General features: G+C 37.7%; 1 protein-coding gene across 1 annotated transcript in view; it reads left to right on the top strand.

The window, feature by feature from the left end:
- LOC105564595 (glutamate receptor ionotropic, kainate 2-like) overlaps positions 1-20,267 on the top strand; it is a 106,777-nt gene that overhangs the window by 61,579 nt on the left and 24,931 nt on the right. The window contains exons 3-5 of the mRNA XM_012017076.1: positions 2,289-2,430; positions 12,140-12,307; positions 19,998-20,018. Of these exons, the coding sequence (XP_011872466.1) occupies positions 2,289-2,430; positions 12,140-12,307; positions 19,998-20,018 (331 nt within the window). The remainder of the gene's footprint in view (positions 1-2,288; positions 2,431-12,139; positions 12,308-19,997; positions 20,019-20,267) is intronic.

Genomic DNA, 20,267 nt, shown 5'->3' with positions numbered 1-20,267 from the left:
CATACTTATAATACGTAAACTTTGTGAAATTGATCGGCACATTATTCCGTGCGTATACATAATATACATTAACCCTTGGTATTGGATGAATGTCTACCTCGTGTTATCCGTTAACACAACGTGATTGCTGCAATATCTATAGCCATCAACGTAATTGAGATAGAAATAGCTTAGAATCGGTACAAACGCGATCGGATAACTAATTTAGAGTGACAATCATTACGCAATTGCATAGTAATGATAACATTAATAACAAATAATACCATATTCGTAATTATCGTATTAATTGTCAATCGTGCGTTAATAATGATAAATAATGCAAATACGGACATGATTCATCGAAGCGAATGCTGTTGTCAAACTATTGATAGAATACGTTGTTTCTAAAAACTACTCAGATTTTTCGATAAATAAAACATTGCTTCCATTATTGGCGACAATTAGGATACTACGGATTAATTTGGTTTGAAGATTGACGCTTTACATAAATTATAAAACCACGGAGATTTTCTCCATTTACGCATGTGCGTAATATTGCAAGAATAAAATCGAATATACACGTGACACGGAGAAAGAATGCTTGCAGACATTAAATACTCATAAATCATATTCTCAAAAAGTAAAGCAACGTAATGCGAGCCGTAAAATGCGCATAAATTTCTAAACGAGTGCGTGACTATGTCTGAACAAAGAAGCGTTTAAGCTCCATATCGAAAGTCACAGAAAATTTCCTAAACGACTTTAGTTACGACTCACGAAGTAATCTCGGGTAAGAGCCAGCGCGATGAAAATACGGTAAGCCTTTGGGGGCTGAGAGGTGACAAAATGCGAGTAATCGGCGTCGGGACGCCGAAATGATGCTACAATATTTCGAGGCGTTTCACGGTTATTTCTCTGTAATATCGTAAAGCTATCCAAAGGTAGGGTGTATTGTGCGATATAGGTACGTGACGCTGTTGAACGCTTATTACTGTAGTAAACTGCCGCTACGAAGAAATGGTATGGCCGTAATGCCGATCAGATTGACACATTAAGATTTATTTATTGCATATATAGTACGTATATTATTTATATACATATATTGCATATATGTGTGTATAAATTATGCGCGTACACTCGAACATTATTATTACATTGTAATAACTATTCGAGACAGGAATTTTCTAATACAATTCTGATCAACCTAATACTTAAAAGTATACTTGGCTGTAATAATAATAACACTAGCTTAATTAATAATAATAATAACTTTATTAAAGAAAATATATACTATATTCTACATGTAAACAAATGTGACAGTTTATTACGCTTCGAAACGTGAGGCATCGACATGTAATATGAGTGTTTTAATATAATCTAATTCATACAACAAAATTGTAATAAACTAAATCTATTTGCTCCCGAAGAAAATTACCCCTGTTTATTCAAAACCGCATAACTCGCTGTTCATCATTCGATAAAGTTGCAGACGCGAAAAAGCGATGCAATCGTCACCAACGGGAACGGGGATAGAAATGAAATTCACAGGACGATACGGCTCCGAGAGCAACGCGGGCATAAAGGGCACTTTCGTTAAATTATGCATAGAGCATGAAAAATTCCCATGGCGAGCACAGGTCTCGACTTCCACGGGTTGCATAAGGAGATTCGCATTATCGTGCATGTTGAATGACGGAAAACGAGGAAGAGAGAGAGAGAGTGAGAGAGAGACCAGAAGGACGGCCGAGAGGCCGGAGAGCAGCCGGCAGTAGTATGAAATTTTAAAAGTGGTACACGACGAAAAGCATGTCCGGAATCGGAACCGTTCTGTCCTGTCTCCGTGGAGCATCGCGAGAACGAGTGAGCGAGGGAGTGTCCGCGCAAACTGATCTACACAGAGACAAAGTTCCACATTATTATATTATACGCTCGACATGTGTATTCCTTCTGCTAATTACATTGACAAACAGCATCAGGAAATTAAAGTTTTCTGTGTATCTCTGCAAATGTTTTGCCGCTCTCTAAAAGTCTACCGCAGTGGTTTATCACTGAAAACTAGCGTAATTCAGTGGTATACTTACAACTGTGAATCAGTGAGTGTTCACTGTTTTCAGTGATAAGCCGTTGGCTGACTTTTAGAGAGCGTTTGGTCCAATCGTATCTAATCTGTACTTTTCAAGCTAGAGAGGATTTGAAATAAAGATTGAGGTGTTTCTGCGGCAAATTCTTTGATCTTGGGACCTTTTTTTTCCTCTCAGTGTTCGATATATTTTAGAACATGTCCTACAGAGAAAATTATTTTGTTTCAGACCATTGCTGAAACAAATCAAGAATTCTGCGGAGTCGCATATCGTGCTGGACTGCTCCACTGAGAGGATCTACGATGTGCTGAAACAGGCGCAACAGATCGGAATGATGAGCGACTATCACAGCTACCTCATCACCTCACTGGTAGGTACCCAGGACTAAATGCGATTAACAATCGACTTTCCGTCCGTCATAGGCCACGAAGTAATCCGGAGTAGACGTAAGAGTCGCGAAATTGCATCAGGCGCGTTGCTTGTAAGACTAATTTTCACAATCTTCATCGTCTGAGCCACCTGCGGCTCTCTTTGTCCTCAATGTCCCTGTCGAGGAAACTGCGCCGAAGGAGCCGGGCGCTCCCACGAAGACTCAAGATCGATAACTCTACCCTCGGAATATTCGAATCTCTCGTAAATTACCACTAGAAAGGTGAGAAACCGAAACGAACGGTCAGAGATTGCCATCTGCCGTAGATCCACCGTGATAACAGCTATACTCTCTGAAAGTCAATCAGTGAATTATTACTGAAAACAGCGAGTAATCGCAAATTTACAGTTATAAGTAGACCACTGCGATTTTCAGTGGTATACTCGTAACTGAGAATCAGCGACTATTCACTGTTTCCAGTGATAATCTACCGATTGACTTTTAGAGGGTACGAAAGAATATACTCGACGTAAAGTACAGCTCAACATGACGTTGAATAGCCCTCGCCGTATTATTTCGTGGCCAATTTATCTGATTGTTATTTTAAATGTAAGTAGTTTCTCGCATCCTACCGGGCTGTGGAACCACGAAGCTATGGTAGATTCTGTTGAACTGCTAAATAAATCGGAATTTAGGATCACGTATTTCAAAAATTTCGAATTTTGTTAAATAACGCAACTAATAGTAATTTATGAAACATTGAAATTAATAATCTGTTACTCTCTAAAAGTCAATCGGTGGATTATTACTGAAAACAGTGAATAGTCACTGATTTACGGTTATAAGTAGACCACTGCGATTTTCAGTGGTATACTCGTAACTGCGAATCAGTGACTATTCACTGTTTCCAGTGATAATCTACTGATTGACTTTTAGAGGGTACGAAAGAATATACTCAACGTAAAGTACAGCTCAACATGACGTTGAATAGCCCTCGCCGTATTATTTCGTGGCCAATTTATCTGATTGTTATTTTAAATGTAAGTAATTTCTCGCATCCTACCGGGCTGTGGAACCACGAAGCTATGGTGGATTCTGTTGAACTGCTAAATAAATCGGAATATAGGATCACGTATTTCAAAAATTTCGAATTTTGTTAAATAACGCAACTAATAGTAATTTATGAAACATTGAAATTAATAATCTGTTACTCTCTAAAAGTCAATCGGTGGATTATTACTGAAAACAGTGAATAGTCACTGATTTACGGTTATAAGTAGACCACTGCGATTTTCAGCGGTACACTTATAACTGCAAATCAGTGACTATTCACTGTTTTTGCTGATAATTCACTGATTGACCTTTAGAGAGTAAGAATGATTAAAACGTCAAAATACAAGCGAGTCAAAGTATTTGCGAGTCAAAGAAGACTCTTTAGATTGACGGTAAATGTTAAATTGAAAAGCCTAGGATATCAATTATCTGACATCGATAATGCAAATAAGGATCAATAAATGACGTCCCTTTGGATGTTTCAAGGGAAAAAATAATTTTCGTGAACAATCGATTTAACCGCAAGAGAAGGGTACGGTTTATCGCGAGGTCCCAAGTATGGGATATCATTTTTAATTGCAGCACGAGAAGTAAAATTAATTTTAAAAATTTGCTTTAAGCTCGTCTGCGAGCCCATTGCGAGCATAATGAAAACGTTACGCGAGTGCAAAACTCTTAAACGAGTAAAAAGTGGAAACGTCGGCCTGCTGCAGTTAAAATTGGAAGCTGTCTCAGGATAATTAGTAATTTACAGCCGCCTCGACAGCGCGAGTGGAAGCGGAAGGGCCAGGCATCACGTCAGTCGTTATGAGAAGTGCGTCGTCGCGACGGCGCGACATTCGCGACGGCAATAAGTGATAAAAAATAAATAGGGCTTTAAACGGACACGCTATATAACCGCGAGCGGCGCAATTTATCTCGGTACTTTCCCCCCCCCCTCCTTACCCGTACTAGATTTCAATTTAGATCCATTAAAATGTAAATCAGCGAGGGTATTTGTTCGAGCGCGGAAGAATCGAGCTACGCTTTTTCTTCCGGGCTCCTTTCCGTTGACTCTGTACTGACGATGGTCGGGTGTGTTTTACGGGAATAACACAGATTAATACGACGAACGTACATCGATCGCCGATATTACAATGCCGTAACAACGGGACGTTGAACGGTGCCACGGACGGCGAGTCCTAAATTCTCATCGGAAATTCATTTTATTTAATTTTACTGGCGCGACGTCGCCGCGGTAATGAGTGCAAAATCGCTCATACCTTCAATGAACCGGTAAAAATTGATACATTATCCGTTTAATATTTATCAACAACAACGCGAGAAAGATTAATGAAGTTGGCTATGTGTATGTATAAATTTCATTAATAATATATAATCGCCCCTAATGGTTCGCCTGTAAAATTTGCATCGTTTAACTTAGCTATCAGCTTAAGCCATTAATTTATAAACTGCGTAGGATGTTTACTCTTAATATTAATTATTACGCAGATGAAAGAAAAATCGCGAAAATAAATGGAGCGGAGCTCTTGGAAAAAAAAATGTTACCTAGTAACGAAATGTTATCTAATACAGTGGAAAAGCGAATGATAAATGATTAGGTGGGTACAACCAGATTTCCCAGCCATGGAAAAGCCGGACGAGATGAAAAGGATAGAGGGTTGCTTAATAATTGCTTAATGTCGCGACCGATCTCCATCGCGCGAGGGAATTTAACGGTGCCTCGCTCGATTCCCGAGACGATATGTCCCGCGTCGGAGACTATTTATTTTCACTTACGTCGGTCAGTCGTCAAGGCTCTCGGAGGGAAAAATTGGCCATCATCCATCAACCTGACCTTTCCGCGGCACGATCGGGAAGTCCGCATGGCTGTGTTACACGTGGTCGGGTATAGGTACACACTGTAGCCGAGAGCGCCCTTTCCTTGGCGGACCGGGTAAGAGCATTAATGAATCTTGCTCGGTCACTCCGCTTGGCTTTCGACGAATTGCCTTTCACCGGATTAAGTTCGCCTCATGAAACAGTGATTTCGCAATGAAATTATTGGAGTTGGTTCCCCCGCGGTCCCCGCAGTGGCGTTGAGACCACACAAATTTCGCTCCCGCCGTTCTGCTCCTTCGAATTTACGTGACGTCATCGCCTATCCTAGTCCCCGTGCGATCATTACGGTTATTACGCCTGTTACGGTTACGATGATTGTTATAGTCGTTACAGTCTTGGCCGCCGTTAAGGTGCTTATTACGGACATCCATCGCTTAGGTTGATACCCCTTTGGATTTTCACGTTACACTTTGCAGCCCTCGAGCTCGGGAATATCCTATTCCGCGCTGAAATAGAATACTTCTCAAGCAGAATTCCGATTAAATAAAACAACTCCCAACACGGTCTTTAATCAGAAAACTGCGAAATCTCGAAAGTCGCTTAAAGAAGTTAATTGAAAAATTACGAAATCCTGAAAACCCTTTAAAAGAAGTCAAGTTTACTCTCGAAGAGCCGTGTACAGTTATTTATAAAGAAATTAGCAAAGTTTTTAATTAACTACCAGGTACGAAGATACAATTGGATATTATTGGGCGAAACTAAACATTTAAATCCGAGCTAACGCAAATGATTTTAATTTCAACTGAACTGAGATTTAATCTCGTAGTCATCATGGATTCGCCATACAGTTTTCTATTTTCCTTTTAAAACAATTATTATCGATTTTTTGTACGATATTTTGTCTGTAACGCGCATGGAGAAAATGTTCTCTTAAAATTTGCCCTGAAAATTCTGTAATCGTAGGACAACATGGCATTTCGAAAGACTTTCTAAGAGTTTTTAAACTTTACCGTACAGTTTACTAGTAAAACGTATATTAAGTATAATTACTAATAAAATTTCAAAAAACTCTCATAAAATTCTTCGAAATGCCGTGTTGTCCCAGGATTACATGATTTTCAGGATAAATTTTAAGAGAAAATTCTCTCCGCGTGAGCAAAGTTAACTTTCGCCATGGGAAAATACTTGTTCTTCTTTCCAGAAAAAAATTGTTCTCGAATAACTAACAAAATTAACGTACGAAGTCTTATCGGCACGTAATTATCGTATAAACACAAATTGACTGCAAGTGAAATATTTAAACTGCAAAATATTTTGCTTAGCCGAGCGACTATAGTGCACATCGCACAAAATTGAACGTCTGTCAAACGGTCTCGATGATACTCTCCGCGCCCACATACAGATTCGCTGGCTGTTCTCGTTTCAAACAAGTTACGATCCAACGAAATTTTGTGATAGACTCCGTAACAACCACGCGCGGACGCAGTGTTGTGTGAAAAGCGATATTCTTGCCGGATCTATCATATGCCGCGGGCGCGATGATAACGCACTGAGAAAAAAAAAGCCGGTCCCTTTGTTACTCGCCCGTATGTTAGTTTTGTTGATGAACAAAAATCCGATAGCACGTGTATATTTACATGTATCTTTGCTTTCGTGTCCGAGACGGACGCGCGGAGAGGAGATGCGATAATCCATTTTCCAAACGTGACACAGAGACGAAGAGTATCCGACAGACATCCGCGATCGAGCTGCTATCGATACGCGAAGCAAATAAATAACAAAGTTTGTATTCCACGTGTGTTGGCTTAAGATTTAATTACCGCATAATCCTCGGGACGTGAGGGGACACGCGTGAAGCAGCCATTAATAAAACGTCGCGCACGAGAGACGCAAGGAATCGCCGATGCTGAAAAAAAGGTTGCACAGGTGGATGCAATAACGGCACTCGCCATCGGATCCTCGGCACTTTTCCAGTTTTCATCGCCGTTGTTCCCTCGCTTTATCAGTTATTCCTGCGATGACAGTAATCGGCACGTACGTGCAATATTATATTGTGTATTAAATGCGCGTCGAGTGAAGTAATTGGAAATGATGAGTAAATGGGGTAACATAATGATTTTCCAATGATAAAATGAGCAGCAACTTTAAACTCGTTAAAAAGTACGCGCGCGCGCACAGGTGAAAGGATTTAAATATAATAATCATTAATTTTATCATCGAAAAGTGTTCTTCGCGTTGCTCTATTTACTTAAAGGTATTAATTAACGTTACATATTTATCTATTCATATTGAATTTATATTTATAACAGTTATTTACAAATAGTCAAGTATAAATTTCTTGTTTATTTGTTACTGCTTCTGCAAACATCAATAATAAATCGGTAATTAATGTGTGATTGAATAATTCAAAACTTTAACAAATCCTCACAGCATTTTTTCTTAACAGACATCCTATTATTTATTAGAATTTACTATTTTAGTATTTATTGTAAGTCACATTGATTCATCAAATCTTATGCCAAGTGTACGTGTGGTTCATCGAAAATCTGTTTAATCTCTTATTTTAAAATTATTGACATTACAATTTTATTAAGAAAATCGGTATAAGTACATTGACATTTCACTTCATGAAGTGATGCAAATTTAGGATGTCCTGATCTTCGTAATCTTCGAACTTGCGCTTCCAAATGATTCTCTTCATGGCTTTCATCCTCGCGTTCCTCCCCAGAGATTCGGTAATCGTATTGCGCCACGATCGGCAAAGGGGTGATAAAGAACAGAACGGGATTAAGGACAAAGGAAGTTCGCGGACGTAATGGAGCTGCATTCCCATCGACCCGCCATTATTGCGCGTTATTCTATATGTGGCAAGCGATATCGCCGCCGCGTTGTTACGTATCTTGAAAGAGTGCAAAACCGGATGCGGCCTGAGGCGAGACGATGATCGATCGCTACGCGGCGGTCAATCTATTCGCGCGACATCGGGAAACATACGATATCGCCAACTGTGTCCACCTACTTGGCGAAGACAGCAGATTGAGAACCCGGACTTATCCATCATGCCCCCGGATGCGGGACAAAGGATAATAAATGGCCGCGACGCGATTCGCAGCAAGTATTTGAAAAGATGGACCGGTATATACGCCTTCGTGCTGCACGCGACTTTAAATCACGTCAGCCCGCAAGCGTCACCGATACGGATACCGGCTCTGAAGCAGATGCCTCGTGCTTGAGTTATCTCCACTCCTGTCGATAGCTATACTGAATACTATCACGAGGAATACAAATTCAAACGTCCTTCCTGCTCAGGTGCCAATCGCAGCAAGTATAAATGGTGATGCGCCACACATATCCTTATATTTCATAGTAATTCCACGAGGAAAAAAAATTTCATAGTAAAAAAAAAGGGAAAAAAATTAGCAGCAAGAGCAAATGTGTAGCGACAGCTAAAATGTGTCTTTAAAATCAAGACAACTAATGCTGTCGCTGTCCAAACTAAAAGTAACTGTTTGTATTTAGGCGATAGCAATAAATTTTTGCTGCTAGAAACACATGTCACTTACAGCCGAATGTTCCTTTATTCTTTGCTACAAAACTAAGTAATCTTCATTAAGGGTACAAAAATTTTTAGCTATGATTATACAACCTTTAAGTAACTTTTGCCTTGACTATCACTTTTGTTAAAGAAGCAATGCAACACTAACGCCAGAATCTCATAACCAGTGCTACGCTGTGTATACGAGATGGGTTTATTAGATTTTTATTCCACAGCGTTCCTCTTGCGACATTAATTTTTTATTGTCTTTACGAAACAAGTGGAAACTCAAATAGTGGCTATTTGGCACTGACATTTCTATTCAATGTACATACGTATGTAATTAAATGAGTATTATATTATCTGCTTATTTTGCCTTCTAACGTCTAACTTCTAACGACAATATTATTACCATTATCGTTATCGTTATCGTCGCAATGTTGTAACGCAATGTTTTTCATATCATATATTAAACATAGTAACTGCATCGTAAAATTGTGCTTTGAAGTTATAATCGGCATGTTCGAAGGTAAACAAGTATGCGCTATACTGTAAAATCGCGATATAATCTCGAACGATGACGTTATAGATTAGAAAAGCTGGCACGAAAAATCACAAGTAGCATTTATAGAAATGCACTTGCCTTTAACTCTAGCGATGATAGGTTGAGAGACGTAATATAGAGGAAAGTCCTCTATTATTAGATAGATTTATAATATGAGATAGCAGATTTTTAACGCCCAAATTTAATCACAAATCTTTTTTCGCAACGATTACACAATGTAACAATGAATCTCCCACTAAACAGATTTCGCTCCGAGGGCAATAAATTCACCAATAGATGATGAACCTATTAATTTAGCAAAAACTCCGCTACCTCATATTAGGATTCTATCTCATAGTAAGGAACTTTCCTTTATATTTTAATACTGTACGGACTTCTTCGTCCATGGCATCATAAATGATAATACTTATCTATGATAAATAAGCATGGACCATGAAAACTTTTAAGCAGAAACGCGTCGAAAGTCGACCGATCGAACTCGATCGGTGCACGTAATCCCAATTTTGAGCAGAACGACTTTCTTGTACTCTTAAGACAGCTAAGCCCCCTCTACAATGCGAGTCTCAGAGTCGTAGTCGTGAGAATAATCGACGGTAATTGGTCAATTCAGTCGGGCGCAAAAGAATTGACCGATCACAGTCAATTTTTTTACGATTACGACTCTGAGGTCGGTATTCGTAGTCGGATCTCATATTCAAGACCGTCTTAAGATCATCTTTAGATGCTCCATAGCCAATGAAATGTTCCATGCAGCATCTTTAGATAAATTCAAGGCGGTCTTGAATATAAGTTCTGACTATGAATACTGGCCTTACGTATGAAAGACAGCCATTCTGCTCAAATCCTGATGTATGTGCACGGTAAAAATTTTTGGCTGCTACTATTTTAGCTACTTGTGTTAATATATGCTTTTTAATTGTAGCTAATAAATTTTCGCAGACAATGTTTTTACGTATAATAGTCAGAGTTTAGCCGTAACATTAAGTTTTTGCAACCAAGTTTTTATTCAGCTACTGAAATTTAATTGCTACTGCTAAGTCATTTTTTTGCGTGCAAAAAGGAGAAATGAGCGATCGGTCCAATTCATCAGGATAACGATTGCTCCATTGAATCTCATCAAAAGTTTGGTCTTTAATATTTTAACGTATTTCACTATGACTATCTAATCGAGAATCAATATACATAGAAACTTCTATTTTCTCCTTCTTGCACATTTGGTTTAAATTACAAATCAAATATCGAAAACTCTATATCCGTAATTTAAGAAAAATATACCAAACCTCTTTTTATTCTTCAGGCCGTTGAAAATTTTTGTGTATTGTAACATATACAAAATTTACATACATAAAAATGTGTGTACATAAAACCCAAATAATTTGTGCATTACACAAATGTCGTGGATACAGTTCTAGGAGCAAAGGGTGCGGAATCCTTTAAGAAATGCTGTAGTGGTTGTGCACCTTTCATACTTTTTCAAGGTACAACTGTCAATTTGTGGAAAAATTTTTGCAATTTACGGATTATGCGGTTTTTGTGTACAGATCGACAGTGCCTCACTATTTGGGCAAATCTTTTTTTACTTTTATATTTAATTTCTGTCCTTTGATTCAGTCCGAATAGTGGAACACTTTTGATCTGTACACAAGCCCACATAATCTGTATACATATAGTGGCAAGTATATTTTATTGTTGTTTTCGTCATATAATAGGGCACGTCAAAGCGTAATGTAAAACAGAATTAATTGTTAGTTAAACAATTAACGTTTAATCTTGGCTAAACTATATTTTATAGTCCTTTTAAAGTACTCTTTCCGCGTCGGAATCATTTGTTGTCTTCTCCTACGCTTGTCAATGCAAAATCCATTAACAGAAAGACGTTCGCAAATCACTTGCGCTGCTTTTACGACTTCTTCATCCAATATAAAACGTCGACCTTTCAATTCCTCTTTGATTGCTAGAAATAGTCAGAAGTCCCCTTGGAGAGCAAGGGACGATACGGAGAATGGAGGACAGAGTGGATGCTGTTCTTTCCTCTAACAAGTCGGACACGAGGTTTTCGCAACGTTATAAAAACTGACGGAACTAAACCGTTATGGAAAACAAAACAATCAATCTCTGGAGTCGAACAGAAATCGTCCAGCTTTACTAGATTCGACATCTGTCAGAGTGATTCGCGGGAATCCTATAATCTGAACCAAGTCGTGGAACGTTTTGTCGTGAGAGGAGATCCTCCAGAAAATCTAACGTCACGTCGGCTTTACCGTGTGAATCCGATTGAGATTTATCTTATATGATTAATCTACGGCAAATCATGAAACGGAATTTCCAACGGAAGTTCCAATTACCAATTCGACTTGAAACATTGCCGCTTCTTCCGGAAAATGCTTCGACTTTATTACGCGCGTGCTCGGCATTGGGGAAATTTTATGTGAATTTACAAAAATGTACAATTGTTATTTTTACATCGTCGTTTTCTACAACGCGGTTATACACGTAAAACAACATTTGTGAGGTCCGAATAATATTCGAGCGATAGACACTAAATATCTAAGGCAATTTCTAAAAATTGAATACAAGCGCTCACCCATAATATAATATTATCTGTCAAATGCAACGACAGAAAAAGACCGTGTTCCACAGTACCTAGAATGCAGCTGATATGAAATTTTATGATCGAGTACAGAAGCATGTTACTAATAGGAATTCATGTGACGACCAATCCGAATTCTTTTCAGGACTTGCATACCGTCGACTTAGAAGAATTCAAGCACGGCGGGACCAATATCACTGCCTTCCGATTAGTGGACCCGGAGAAGCCGGAAATCCAGAAAGTGATTCAGGACTGGATCTACGGGGAGAAGCGCTACAATCGTGAGCTCGATATGGGACAGAACAGTAACAAGGTAAGATGCGTCTCACGGAAAGTTAACGATTACCGGAAATGGATTGCCCGTACCAGGATGGAGGCAGCTTCCGTATTACAGCGTCATGTTGAAGTCGTTTATTTCACCGATGCCGATATTTCCCTCTCAAAGTTCGTCTCGGACATAAAGTATAAATATAAATAATACGCGGTGCAAGATATACGGCGTCGCAAAGTGTAAGCGCAGGATGTTATGTATGCAAATGCAAAGATCGTTTCACGGCGAAATATGTTCCCGTCCTTAAAGCGGCCGCGCGTCTCACGTAATAACACTCTAATTTCGCATTCTTCGTGCAAGCCCGCTTGACAGCCGCATCGATCTACTTCTTCTCGGTTCTTTCGCCCGCGAGACTTAGCGAGATCCAGCCCGCGCTCTTTGACATGGTCGAGAATAACGGAGCGAATGTAATAATTGGGTATTATCCTATTTGAAACTTGACTACCGTCGTGAGGAAATTAAATTCCCCTTGACACGTGCCGATTCTCATAAGAATGCAAATACCGCAGAAGATTGAACGACTGTCGATTCCATTCTCGATTTCGTTGAATAAACTCGTTAGCCATTAATATACCATTTGTGACGCGAGAAGATCAAAATCTTCATAATTAAACAGTGGCACGATATTGCTCTGCTCTAGTGAATCAAAAGCCAAGACAAGGTGAAACCGTAGCAAACAAGCTGCGATATTCTGATTATGAAAAATGGGACAGCAAGATAATTTCTTCAATAAATAATCACATTGAGTATTAAACGGATTAGATTTTAATGTAGTCTTTACGGAAATGTGATATATTGGATATTAGAACTCTCTAAAAGCCAATCCAGTGCATTATCACTGAAAACATGAATAATTCAGTGCCACACTTACTCGTATAACTGTGAATCAGTGAATATTCACTGTTTTCAGTAATAATCCACTTTTAGAGAGAAAACGTTACAAAATAAAGTCGATCAAATTTTTGCTAGAAATCAATTGATTGCTAATCTGGTCAAATTGTTACCTTTGCTACATCCGGTATATTCGCATGAAATACACACACTGAGAAAAAAAACTGTTGGGTCAAGAAAATATTTCTTGATTCAACTATACAGTCACGGGCTGCCAAACAAATATGTGTTAATTTACGTAAACATTCGTTAATTAAAAAATGTATATTTTTTAATAAATTATGTATGTTTAATTGAAAAACATATATATTTGAATTAAAGAAATACTGTTAGCTAAACATATTTAGTTATATCAGCAATTTTTTTTCTCAGTGCAGATATAAACTTGTATGAATATAACTTTTCTGTGTATATCTCGTGCTTCGGAGCGGGGATATTGAAACCCGAGAGCAGTGAAATTTCTGAAAGCTTTCGAATCTATCTACTTGAAGTTTTGTTGCTTCTAATTGAGATTTACTTTTTCACAATAAAGATAAAGAAATTTATCGATATTATTCTAGATTTGCAGATCATACAATACACACATTCGGTGCACGTGTGTTACATTGTCCTAATTCTCGGTTCCAAAGATTTTATATATCTGTAGTGTACTTGGCGTAAAAGATTCATCTAATTGTAAGTGTTATTATAAAAGATAAAAAGTAACAACTGCATCAAATTCTCAAGTGACTTCAGTTTAATACTAAATCTATAAATAATAAAAATAAAACCTCTTGTATGATTAATTACTTAAATAAAATAGTATGGCTCGTATGTGTTAATCACAAATTTCAAAGAATTTTAAAGGACTCAGAGCCGTGGCAGGGTGGTAGTGTCTAAATATTCTATTCTAAGTTTATTGCGAAAAAATATCACCTAATTACTTAAAATAAATATAAAGCTTGAAGTTTGTAAAATAATGCTACTGAATTAATGTACACATCTCTGTGCACCTAATATTATTACATTAACAAGCACCACGCCAAGCCAGAATGTTATATTATTACAGCACATCCGTAGTATTATATTACGCAAATTTACATCCGTAACGTTAATGTTAATATGTACGTCGAAACTGCAAGCAAGTTGCTCTTCAATTTTACATCACATAACTATCTTCCCGGTTCTCGCAAACCGCGAAGGCAAACGCATCTCCGTTTTTATGCACGCCTCGAATTCGAAGAGCTGAGGTCAGGTCAGGTAGAACGTAGTCCATGCGCAAACATGATTTCCGTGTTAGTTTCGCTGCAGGTGTGGTTCGTGAACTACTTCCTTTACTTCCATAAGCCGATTTCAAAATACAATCCATACGAAGGCGAGAACGTCGCGGGACTCGCAGCGTAGGAAATTACGTGTGCAGTTTACCTACTTCTGTGCCGAACACATTCTGTACACGGCGGCGTAATGAAACGACGGCAAATTAATCGGTATATACGTACATAGACGGCGTACATGAAAGTACACACGAGTTCGCAGGTACTTCCATTAGGTGTCGACATTTTATTGGATGTATCGATTAAGTCGATATACCGACGTCCCGTACGGCGTTATAACGTGAGATTTAAGTATTTTATAGCATTACGCCGTCAGAATCTGTACGAAATATAATAAGACATCCAATTTGAATTCTGAGCTTCGCTCCGGCGAAACTCCGAACACTCGTAATGCGAACATCCTATCTGTTCCTACTCATCGTACGTCTAAATTTCAAGCTGCTTTTTCCTATACTGCAGTAAAATATTACAACCAACTTTCTCCTTCCGTTGTATCTTCACCCTCTCTCTCCTCTTTTCGACTGGCAGCGGCTTCTTTTATTGCTCACCATCTAGAGGCTTAACGAAACGAGGCTAGATGCGATTCACTAATCAAAGTATCAGGGATGTTAAACCGTCATGAACTGTTACATAGTAAACTGTAGATATTTGATTTTGCGTTAAACGATAAACCTTTCATTTATATTTCTATATACTATATATATCTTGTTTTATTAGGTAGGCTTCATAGCAGCTATCTTTGCTGGTGCACTACCTTTTGCTTGTATTGTTTGTCAAACATCTTAATGTATATAGCAAAGCAATAAACATAATAATAATTTCCACGTAGGGCATGTACAATTTTCTTCAATCTGTTAAAATTGTACGAAACAACCTTCGAAAGATGGTTTACACAGTGCTTACCTTTTCTTAATGATTAAACGATTTAGCATCATCATATTATTATTTCCCATTGCAGTGTTAACCATCTCTCACTTCACTAAACCATGTAAAGCTTACTTTGCGCGCAGTATGCGGTAAATTACAGCGAATTCATTAGTGATACGCGAAAATAGATTCAAAGACAAATCGATTAGGAGATTAATCGCTTGTTTTTCGCCTAATGACTCGTTGATTGCCTAGCGTTTCTCAATTGATGGTATATAACTACTTTGGGAAATGACTAATCACGATGTCTCGTGAAGTCTTTGCTCCTTTATCTTCGTTCGTCTGTCAAGATTACTCGAGTCAACACCCTCGTTCTCACCATTGTTCTTCCATTTATATCTGCAGCCAGTCGTCGTAACGTGCTAGCATATTTAGCAGTCTATTTTGCGTAGCGTTCATTACATCCGTGTGAAGAAGTCGTGAGTGAAAAAAGCATTCGATATAAATGTTTAGGCATAATTGTAAAACCAATCATTCTCGGAACGCTGCGGATGCTACTTTATAGACATAAAATAAGCACAAATTATCAGTGGAAAATCATCATTGATAATTATTTTCTTGATTAAATTCACGCCGTTCTTTTACGTCTTGTATCTTAAATGTTAAGAGCGTAAGTCCTTGCCTAAAGCTTTTTGTACGAATAAAGGAGAGTCCCCTCTTGTGAGATAAGATCCTAATACGAGATAGTAGGGTTTCCGCTAAATTAATAGGCATCGTGTGTTGGTTACGTCATGAATTTATAATATTATTGTCCTTGGGGTAAAATCTGTTCGGTAGAAAATTCGTTATTAAATCGTGCGTGTAATTGTTGCAGAACAGATTTGTGAAATTGGACGCTGAAAACCCGCTATCTTTTGTCAGGAGCCTATCTCATAGGGGGCGTTCCTCTAAATATGGCTGGTGTCAAACCATATTTCGCAATAGCTCCATAAATGTAGTGTCCAGTCGACAAACTTCGAGCGACGCAGAGTAAAAATTTAAGGACTTTAAGAGCGAATCCCTGAATCTTGCACGGTGCGTTACTGCCACACGCCATAAAAGAAGCAAATAACGAAACGCCAATTCGCGAAAAGCGAATTATATCGTCCGTCGCATCTGGCACGGCATCAACTGCAGAAAAGTTGAGAAGCGCGAATCCGTACGTTCGGCTATTTCAACGGAAGCAACATCTGCTGGGTCCAGCGCGCCGGGCCCTTAAAAAGGCCAATTTGCTCGGACACGGTTGCACGTTCGCGCAAACTTCCCAACAACTTTTTCTCGATGTTCTGCGGTATACGTAGCTGCAGCACCCCGTGCGAGTATGTGACGGATCTGCTGCATCGTTCGTTGCAGCAGCGTGTTGCGACATTATTCCGTAAAAAGATGTTTTTTTCACGTTACCTTCCTTTCTCACGTCGAAGACGAGATATGATTCTAGTGCGCTAATATTTACTTCGTCGCCATAGTGTGACAAAATTAAGGCTGTTTTTCCTCAGCCTAATTTCATACAATCCATTTCTTCATAACATTGACAATCATTTTGAGATATTATTATATAAAATTATCCAGTTAATATATAAATAAAATTACTGGTTTTCATATACTAATCTGTTTGACATATTCTAAATTTACGCCCTTTATAAAACGACGGCGTAAGATCAAATTTTTAGTACAAATATAGTTAATATATTTAATTTCTATATTGTTGTGATTTTAGATTTATAAGAAAAATATATTCAATAATCTAATTAATTTTTATGAAGAGGTCACTGTTATTTTTAACTCAAAATTCGCAGACTTTTCATTTAATTCTGCGAATGTCTATTAAAATTAAATAATTTATATAAATTGGTTGACAGTTAAAAGTGGACTTTGCAAAACACAAAATAAATTTAGTAAATGTCTAAAATAAAATAACTAATTGCACTCAGTTAATAATTTCATGCATCCTGAAAAAAACTCTTTAACCGTTGGTTTCCTTCCACTCTCTTTCGCTCGTAAATGTAACATAAATTTTCTTTTTAGAAAAATATATGTTTGACCTGTGACCCGTTCACAATGCGGAGAAAAATAATCCCGCTCACCATGCAGGTGATAAATGTGTGGTATATATTAATAAAAATTTGATGCATAGTAAAAAAATTAATCAATAAAAATACTATCGACTTAAATTTTCTTCCAATCGCGCTATGCCAATAGAGTTACGTTTCGATGATACAGTAGGGATGAAAAAAATATTCCTTTCAAACGTATTTCAAGCATTTCTCTCACTTTAACCCTTCCATTCGAAGCCATCGTGATTTTGTATAAGTTTAGTTTTGAATAACTAGTTAGTTAACATAGAAAAATATTATATGTTTCAAAAATACAAATCCAAGGAATTTCGTCTAAATCTAAGGGAAAAAACATGCCTATATAAATATATCGGAAATATATTTGATTACTAATTAATATTATAATTACTCGCGCTTGTATTCTTTTGTCGCCTGAAACTTATTTACACCAAGTAAATAATTGCATACAACTATCTGCTTTATCAGGAACATGCTTCGCCGTACTTTGTTTTCTGTCACACTGCATGGGCAGACAGAATTCTTGGTGGCTTTCCCGTGACATGGAAAGACAACCAATAGTTCATGGAAGATATATCATCGTGACGACAGATAGCACGTCTTTGATACTCGCTTCGAAGAGAGGAAAAGAACGAAATGCCGGCACAAAGAAACACTCGGTTGACTTTCTTGCGCGATCTTATAAAATAAAACTTATAAAATCGTCAATTGGAAGTCGCAAAACGAATGGCGCCAAAGACTGCGCCATCGATTCGTGGCACGCAGAGACGCTAGTAATAAAAACTTTCTCAATTTGCCAGTTTCATCAGGCACAGTGTCGCAGCTTTACGAGGTGCCGGCCATCAGACTTCCCACCGTTAAAATTAGAAATATAAAAGTCGCGTAATAATAAAGAAAAAGAGCAAGCGAGCTGCTTGAATCAGAATTCAGATATTTGTGAAATTACAGTTTCTATAGTCAGCATTAATGAAACAAAATGCTTAATATACACTAATCTTTCGATGAAAATACATTCATAAGTCACTTAATTTTATTTTATAATTGTTTAATTGTTTTGCTTTGTAATTTTTAGAACAATTAGAAAATGAACTCATAAATTCAATAACTTGAGAACACACGGGCTGTGACGAATAAAGCGGATTGATTTCGTTTCTCGCCATTTCTATAAGCGCGAAGTGTTTTTCGTCAGAATTCATCCTTATGGAACGAATCCTTCTAAAACCTTACAATTGATAGAAAACCGTACCGCCAAATGGACGTCGCATTCATGATAGATTTATCAGTAAAAGACTGTTTCTTTTTCCATTTTAAGAACATTCTATCATAAACAAACGAACAGCTACATTAAAAAATATATATGTATATGTCGAGAGAATGAAAGAAATGTATATCGTTTGTAACTAACTCATTTTTTCAATAAGCAACATCGATAACGTCTTTTAGAAAAACAGAGATTTTTAACTGTTTTCTAACTCGACAATTAATAATTTAGTTTAGTGCCACATTACATGTACACAAAACGTGCGGATAAACCGGGTCAAGACATCATGAACAGTTATGAGAGTTAACATAGTCACGACATAGTCGACGCTGCCATTCGAGATTTAACGACGACATTACGCAAAGGCACCGCCACATAACGAACAATCACGTTTGGGCGAATTCCGTAACGGGGATATGTCTGTCCCTCGGAGGGATGTGGGCAATCCCATTACGAGCGTGTCAAAGCCAGGCTAATTAACTCAATCGCGTACACGCGGCGACAAACAAACGGACAATACATTGATTCGATTATAGACGGAATATGGCCTGGTGGAATCGTTAGGAACGGCAGTGAGCATAAGCTCGTTATTCCAGGCTTGTGGATAAATTGCTGATTATTTTGCGACGCTACTTGTCTGTAGACTTACGTAAGAAGTTCGGCGCGGTGATTACATAGCACAATTTTGCTTCTTACTAGATAGAAAGTGCGCCCGTATTTGTGACTTTCTGTGGATGATTAAAAGACTGTCCTCCTCCATTTCATGTATTTCGCACAGTCACCGGTTATCTTCTGTCATCGAATTTTACGCTCTATACATTATATTATACACCCTGTGTACATTATGTACACCCAGAAAAAAGATTAATTTAGTTTAAACAAATAAGATACGTTGAGAAATCATGCTTTCTTGAATCTAATAAATTTTTATTTACTTTGGCTGAAACATTTGCATAGATTTGAAGAAATAGATATGAATTTTCTTAGAAATTTTTCAGTCTTAATTACATAAAATTTTGGTTAAGATAAAGAAATCATTTCTTTGAAATTAAATAAAAAGTCTAGTAGGGTCAAAATTCAAAGAAAATTTGTTTGATTTCAAAGAAACTTTTTTTTCTGGGTGTATCGTACCATTTTAAGGTATCAAAAAATACTTTATTCTTCTCCCGATTTTGGAATATTTAATAATTAATTGTGCTTTTCTTTTCTCCCATGCACGCGTGGAGCAGAACAATCTCACTACTATAAAGGTAAGTTAAAAATACATTCAATGGCACACAAATACACGGAAAAAAAAATGTAGCTGCATATGGACAGCTAATATTTTTTAGTTGTGATAGCTAAATATTTTGCTACGACAGCAAACGGTTTGCTGTCGTAGCAAAATATTTAGCTATCACAACTAAAAATATTAGCTGTCCATATGCAGCTACATTTTTTTTTCCGTGTAAATAGAAACCGCAGAAATAATTTTAATATAGTGCGTTCACACATTTTTC

This window comes from Vollenhovia emeryi, unplaced genomic scaffold, assembly GCF_000949405.1.
Source record: "Vollenhovia emeryi isolate VEMERY1.0 unplaced genomic scaffold, V.emery_V1.0 DF939162.1, whole genome shotgun sequence".
Classification (NCBI taxonomy): domain Eukaryota; kingdom Metazoa; phylum Arthropoda; class Insecta; order Hymenoptera; family Formicidae; genus Vollenhovia; species Vollenhovia emeryi.
Note: the sequence above shows the minus strand (reverse complement) of the source record. Positions and strands in the feature narration are given on the sequence as shown.